This window comes from Arachis hypogaea, chromosome 5 (genome assembly GCF_003086295.3).
Source record: "Arachis hypogaea cultivar Tifrunner chromosome 5, arahy.Tifrunner.gnm2.J5K5, whole genome shotgun sequence".
Classification (NCBI taxonomy): domain Eukaryota; kingdom Viridiplantae; phylum Streptophyta; class Magnoliopsida; order Fabales; family Fabaceae; genus Arachis; species Arachis hypogaea.
The window spans coordinates 66,032,420-66,040,005 of record NC_092040.1 but is presented as its reverse complement, the minus strand read 5'-3'; the positions used below and the strand labels follow the sequence as shown (position 1 = coordinate 66,040,005).

Here is a 7,586-nt window from a genome sequence, read left to right as displayed (position 1 = left end):
CTAGCTTGGACCGAAGCTGACCAGGATCCCCTATAACCTTTTTGTGTCTAAGTTAAAAGCTCGGTCTCAGAACTCTTGCAACACGTCCATAAAATATTTTTCAACTTCATCTAACTTATCTACAGTGTATTTGGCTATCACGGGCTCCTCTTGCCAATACAGGGAAAAAGGAAGTCTCATCATTCTCGTTTAGATAGAAAGGTCGGACACCTTCTAGAGATCAAACCTTAACAAGGTAATTCTTGAAGTCGTAAAAAAACTCATCAAAAATGGAGAAAACCTTTCTACCATGGATGGCACAAAAGGAAAACCAAGAAGCTTTCCCTTTCAACCTCTCAGGCTTGGACAAGACGAACAGGTAAAAAAGACCTTAATAAAAGGTCGGACATAAAGTTCTTGGCAGAGGAGCTGGAAAATCTTTAAGAAGTCCCAGGAATTCGGGTGAAATTGAGAAGGAGCAATATTGCAAGTCCACATAATATTCGACTCAAAAACGGTTAAAGGGAGTGAAACACCTAATTTGAAGAAAAAGCAATCATAGGCATAGAAAAAAGGGTATTTAGAGTTATCCAAAGGACGAAAACAAACTCTCTCCTCATAATTTCTCTCATCATCTCTATATTCACAAATCTTATAATGCTTACGAAAAGTATCACAATACTCCTTATCCACTACTAGAACGCAAGAAAGGATAGACGTATCTACCCAAGTTAAAAGGCTAGGGTAAACTTTAGTCAACATATTGAGGACAACAGAATGCAACATAAAGGCTATACTTACAGATACAAAATGAAGAGATCGTTACTACTATAACTCGAACGTCGTCTAAAAGAAGTCGGTCAAAAACAAGTAAAACCAAAGAAAGCCATTTTCTTTTTTTCTACAAAGCACGCGAAAATGGTATCCCTCCTATGCTATGAGAAACTGACATCACCATATGGTTAGCGACACCATTGGGGGTAATACGAATGCAACCAAACAAACAACAATGCAGCTATAAATTTCACGGCTATAATTTTCAAAAAATTTTGCAAAATTCAGAATTCCTCAAAATGATCTCAAGCGACAATCAAATGACAATAAAAAATTTCGAACAACTATAGTTCTACAAAATAACACACAGCCAAACATTCTATATCAATCTCAATTGATGGAGAAGACCAAAAGACTTCTTAGCAAAATTAACGCAACAACAATTAAAAGCAACTCCAAGAATAAGAAAACAAACATATCAACATCGACGACAATTTTTTTTCAAGGGACCAATCAGAACAGTCTCAAGCAAATAGACCATAAAGATTGACAAGAAGATAAGGCACCAACCTTGACGAAAGTCAAAAGGGAGAGGGGCACGTCAAGCGGCAATTCACGGATGATCCTCTTCGTTAAACGCAAGCCAAAACGAAAAACGTCTTAGAAAGGGAATCACAAAGTGAACTACTAAAAAAAGGAGAAAATATTTACAGTAACAAGGAAGAAAAAGTTCTCTGCGAAAGAAGAAAGCGAAGAGAAAAGTAGCAAAAGAGTTTCAGAAGTGTGGAAATAAAGAAGAAGAGGTGAAGCATTTTTATGAGAGAAGGGGCAAAAAAGTCCTATCAGCCCCCCCCCCCCTTAAAGACATGCGCGCATCCCAAGAAAACTGCGGCGCCAAGTTAGTCCCTCATTTAAAGGGGATAACGTTCAAAAATTCAAAAATACGTCGAGTGTCCGACCTCTTGAGGTCGGCATACCCAACATAAAAGCTGAAGCCACTAAATGCTCGAACCTGACCTAACATAAAGTTCGAACTCAAGCAGGGGTACTATTCATACCCTGATCCAACAAATAAAGACAGACCCAATAAGGAGAAAAGGTCTGACCCACAGAAGAGGCCTCTGACCCATACCCGACTTCTTTAAAGAGGTCCAACACCGTGAAAGGAATCTAGCTCTGCTTGCCCGAGCAAATAATTGCCTCCACGAATCTCTCCACTATCTCTATCTTCCCTAAAAGATAGACCTCAACAAACTCTCAAGATAAAAAGAGAACGTTTATCCATCAATAAAGATGAAACTACCGCAACAAAATTATCAAATTTACTATAAATAGACTGACACCCCTCAGGTATTATTTACGTTTTAATCTACCAAAAACCTGCCTAAACCTTCTCACGAGAAACTCGGACAAATGGCACCTCGATATCAACAAGTCGGACGCTGTCATACAAAGGGATCTGGACCTCAAATTCGGGCCCAAATCAACATTTTAAGTGACCCTTAGAACAAATCATAATAGGCATTTCTTGTAACATTGAACGAGTTAAGTATTAAACTCTCAACAACAAATGTAAAGTATATATATATATATATATGGAAAAACTCAGTTTCTTGTATGTTTATCAGAACCAACTACCAAGACTTCTCTGGCAGATGAGTTGTGAACCGTAAGAATAATGCTTCCGTATCTCGTGACTTCAGAGCCGTTCTATAGTACAAAACTACAAAAGGAACAAAAAAGGAGATGTGAAACGTTGGTCGATAATAAGCTTTAGACAAAAATTTGGATTACCTATTAGGCTATATTTCACTTGGGACTATTAGAGGAACTATTTTTTATTTTAATAATTATACATTCACACTTCCTGGAAAATTAAAATAATTTTGATTTGGTTTTATATAACTAAACAAGGAAGTCTGCATCAGAAACTTCGAGCACTTTATGAAAACCAATGGGGTTGACACCAGGTCGGAATGCATTTCCTTCAATGTACCTGTTTCACAACACAATGTTATCAGTTCAATGAGAATGACTGTGTTAGCGAGGGTGCCTTTTTGTTTTTAAAAAGTGATTTCACGGATTTCTTTATAATTTTTTATAGAGAAAAAATTCTAAACTGTCCCTGATAATTACTTCGAAACATGAGGCCCACAACGAAAGAAATACCCTTTCCGGCCTTTGAACTTTATTTCTGTGAGACTGATTAGCGCTTCTGTCAATATTTTCTCTGTGTATTAATAGAATAAATCTACATAACATGTTAAACTGTTGATTTATCTGTTAAGAATCAACTAAGATTTACAAATTCTTTTTTGTTGGGAGTCTTGTCTTTTAGGGGGTAATTGTTAGTTTTTTTTTTTTTTACATTTTTTAAATAAATGGACTAAATTTACTGTGTAAAACTAACAAATATTAGTGATTTTTAAATTGTTTTTACTTATAAAAATTAAATCAAGGATATATTAGTGATTAGCGAGTCACATAAACATGTTCTGGAGAGAGATCATTAATAGAGGGACTAATCAGTCTCATGGAGTTAATTGTCAGAGGCCGAAATGGGTATTTTTTTTTTTTTTTCTTAGGGGTTTCATAGTCTTTCGAAAAAATTACTAGGGGCCGGGATGGGTATTCACCTTTTTTTATATGATAATTGAAAATGCCTGGTTCTCTCTAAAATTTATCCAACTTAGCTAAAGAAATTTCTTTTCCCAGTAAATAAAGAAATTTTCTGGTAAAATAAACTGAAACAAACACATTGTTAATTAAATATGTTGGAAACTTACATTTCTTTCAAGAATGGATGCTTGTAAAAGGGTTCCGGGATTCTCCCTGAAAACTGGTTATGATCCAAGTACCTGAAACAAAGATGGAAAACATATACATATTGAAATTACAAAGTAAAAGAAAAAAAATGCCAAACATATATATTGCAAGTATCTACATATTTGATACCCTAAATAGCAGTGTCCAAAGAAAATCAGAGAAAATTCCCATCTCCATTTTTACACGAGACATAAATATGATCAAACTATATTATAGTATTGTAAGTAGAGAATCAATACTATCTTCGTTTCAAACTAATTGCCATTTTTACTTTTTTTATATAGTAGAAAAATAAATGTATTTAGACACATTTATGTCCAAGTACAATTGATTTTTCAACGTAATGGACAAAGTGAAAATGGAAAACATAAAGGGCTGATTGACACTAGCATCACTTTTTCTACATGGCCTCCTCTATAAGCTTAATAATATTGCAAGCATGAGAAACAAATGTAAACTAAATTAAACGAAACGTTATATTGCAACAAAACATAAAAATTTATTCTTTTATGATAAAAAAAAAAATCTAGAGTCTCTACTTGATGCAAATGCCCTGAATGCATTTTCCAATCAATTCCTAGTTTACATATATCTAAAAATGTATTTTACTGGACCAGAAACTATCAAAGAATTAGGTTGGAAAACAAACTTACAAGTATGTCAATTTAGGAATATGAGCAATGCTAGACGGTATAACTCCTGACATCTTGTTGTAAGACAAGTACCTGCCACCAACAAACAGGCACCACTTTTTTGTAACAACAACGACAACGGAATTGTTTAGCAATTTTGTCACATGCTATCATGACACACCCGGGAATAAAACTCTTATGAGTGTCCAAGTTTAAGTTCCAAAATCAGGTTGCGAGTTGCAAGCATAAGAGTTGAGTGTTATGATTTAAGTTTAGCTAAACCTCATGAGTTTAGCTGACCTCTTGAGTTTGATAGCCTTGCACTAACCACACACACATACAGAGGGAAGATGAGATATAGAGAGATAGAAGAAAATGTAATACTCACAAGATTTCAAGACTAGTCAAGTTAGCAAGTTGTGCAGGTATTCCTCCCGTAAAATAGTTATTGTTTAGATATCTGGGTATAACAAAACTTGTTAATATTCACAAGCAAATGCAATCCATTTAGGATCCAAAGGTTACATCTAAGAGAAAATAAATAGCCTGCAAAAACTTACAGGTTGCGAAGTGCTGGGAAGCAACCTTCAATACGAATGAGTTCCCTTATGGTACCAACCAAATGATTGTTACCAGCATCCCTAGAAACACGAGAAACCATTACTATCAGATATAAATAGTTTACTGTGCACAAGCAGATCCCCGTAAGATTCGAACATTACAAGTGCCGAAGGTTTTGTAGTGTGCCCAATTCTGGTGGTATTCTTCCAGTTAAACGGTTTTCATGAAGGTAGAGGTACCGAAGGTTAGGAAGATTTGCAAGCTCCTTAGGGATTTCTCCCTTGAAGTTATTGAAGCTTAGGTATCTGCATAATGTTATCATATCTCAATTGCAAGTTAAATAAGAAAATGGGGCAAGATAAGACTATCGAGCACAGTGGAGTAAGAATTACTCACAGATGAGTTAAACTTTTAAGCTCACCGATTTCTGGAGGAATTGCATCTTGCAATTTGTTCCACCTCAAATTTCTGTAAGGAAGTAATGACATGAACCACAACATAATAGAAATAAAACTATCAGGCGTTAACAATTGAGAGTATAGAAAGCAACGGAAAAAGCATAATAATCATAAATCAACAGAAGTTATTAACGCAGATTATAGATTACAGAAAAATAAGTATGTCACTATAATGCATCATATCAAAATTGAAGTATTCAGAAAACAAAATGAATTGTGGAACCAGAAAGTGGTGAGGAATAATTAATTATACAGTATCTTAAGACGCTTCAAACGTCCAATTTGAGGAGGAATAGGCCCGGTCAACTTGTTATTATGGAGATCCCTGCAATGAGAATACAATATTCAATCACATAACAGTTTTTACCACTATAAATACATTGCTAAACATCATTCCAGTCTAGTTAAAATTATAAATCTTTCACCAATGTACGTCTACATCTCTCTCTAGGTTATATTGAGCACACTTATATATGCACATTAAAAGTTACCAGAGTAAACAAAAAACCTTCGACTTCAATTAAACACCAAGACATAGGCTAAACTATCCAAGGTCTATAATAGCAACATCTAATTCAATATGTTATTGCAAACTAGGAATCCAACCTTCCAGTACCAAGGTTTCATCAGCCAACCAATTACCATCCTTAGATTCAGCCAAGGTTATCATACTCTAAAGTTAACTCAATGTGTTTACAAGTTCTGTCTCCAATAGGGTTCACTCTTCAGGATTTCCAGTTCACCTAAATCCATGTAAACTCCACAAGACAACTACCTTTGATTTCAGCAAAACTACTTGAACAGCATACACATACAACTCTCCAAATTGGCCTTCATTTCATGAGCATCCAAGTCCAACATAACTATACATATAAATGGAAGATCCAAAATAATTCAAGTAATAATATGCTTACAGCCGTGTAAGATCCAACAAGCTTGTCACAGCAGTAGGAAAAGGTCCCACAATAGACACAGCATACACCTCACTGAAAATAAAGAAAAATAGCCGAATAATTCCGATTACTCCATCAATGGCAAAAGTAAAAAACACGTTCTTCCCTTTTTCTTTCACATAGCATAACACAATTCAATCTTTTAATAAACTGAACATGAATGATAGAGAAGAAACTTTATACTCACAGCTCGGTGACAACACGATAATCACCGACAGTGGAACAGGTGACACCAGACCATGCAGGTAGATCTCCATCACCGCAGGGGTCATCTCCAACCCACGCATACACCACTCTCCAACCAAGCGAAGCCTTGATCTCATTCAAAGCTTTAACTGCCAAAAATAGAACCCAAAAAATAAGAAAAATAAATATCTTTATGAAAAACAAAACATGCCCATCACCGATTCCGACCCAAAGCGCAACCTCACCAACGGAATCAGAGAAAGGGTAAGAGAAAACCACATGGGTCGAGTGGTGTTTTTAAGAAGAGAGTAAATCACATAAACGTTACCGTCACGTTTGAGGGTCTTGCAGTGAGCAAGGTTTGGAATTGATAGTGAGGAAACGAGAATCAGGGAGAGTAGAGTGAAGGATATTAGCGCCATTTCGATGGGCGCTTTGAAGAGATCCTTTTTGCTCTAGATCTGATCAAGTGTTTGTTTCTTATTGTTCTTGTTATTGATCCTGATGTCGATAATAATTGAGACGTTTCTGTATCTTGATTTCAAGGTGACAGATTTTGCGCAGAAACTTGGGATTTTTCGATTTTGAGTGTGAAAGGATATGATATGAAGTTAGAACTCAGTGAACGCGGCATGGAACTGGAAACTGGGAAGTGAAAATCTTTAGGCACTCGTCGGCACTGAATTTCTGTACCATTTAGTATTTCTTTATTATTTACGAGAAGGAAACGTTTTTGCTACCCTGTTTGTGATATTGGGTTCTGGCCAGATTTGTGCATGAATTGTGATTGACTATGACTTAAGGTCCGGTTTATTGGGCAGTTAAAATAGCAATACGAATTAGGGGTGTACAGGGCCACACCGGATTTGGCTTAACCCAGATTCGACCCAAAATATAGATCGGACCTAATGTTTAGACCCTAACTCGATTTTAGACCCGATGAAATCTATGCACATTCGGACCGAATGAAAACCGGATAAAAATCGGATAAAAACTGGGTCTTTAGCATATAAAAATCACCTAATTTCCAACCTTTATTTCACAATTCACATAGTAAAATTCATTTAAAAAAATATAACAAGAACCAACTCTTCTCTAAAATTAAAGTATAACCATAATCAATACTAATATTGTCTAACACCAAATATTTAAATCAATACAAATAACACAATATTATGCATTAGTATAAAGTCTTATGCATTTTAAACATAAAATAT

General features: G+C 35.5%; 1 protein-coding gene across 1 annotated transcript; it reads right to left on the bottom strand.

Annotated features, from left to right (window-relative positions):
* Positions 1–2,305: 2,305 nt before the first annotated feature.
* On the bottom strand, positions 2,306–7,169 carry LOC112801641 (uncharacterized). The gene is made up of 11 exons (XM_025844504.3): positions 6,698–7,169; positions 6,371–6,518; positions 6,145–6,216; positions 5,484–5,555; positions 5,169–5,240; positions 4,934–5,077; positions 4,772–4,852; positions 4,600–4,671; positions 4,233–4,304; positions 3,540–3,611; positions 2,306–2,749 (listed from the first exon to the last, which is right to left on the bottom strand). The coding sequence occupies exons 1-11, from the start codon at positions 6,789–6,791 to the stop codon at positions 2,659–2,661; spliced, it is 990 nt and encodes a 329-aa protein (XP_025700289.1). The 5' UTR covers positions 6,792–7,169; the 3' UTR covers positions 2,306–2,658.
* Between the last annotated feature and the right edge of the window lie 417 nt (positions 7,170–7,586).

What these genes read in the sequence shown, in the direction of transcription:
- LOC112801641 (XM_025844504.3), bottom strand. Translation starts at nt 6,791, where the DNA reads ATGGCGCTAATATCCTTCACTCTACTCTCCCTGATTCTCGTTTCCTCA. An exon ending in TTGAAGCGTCTTAAGATACT is followed by an intron (nt 5,241 to 5,483) that starts GTATAATTAATT and finishes ACTTCCTTACAG; the next exon opens with AAATTTGAGGTGGAACAAAT. An exon ending in TTGACTAGTCTTGAAATCTT is followed by an intron (nt 4,305 to 4,599) that starts GTGAGTATTACA and finishes TGTTGGTGGCAG; the next exon opens with GTACTTGTCTTACAACAAGA.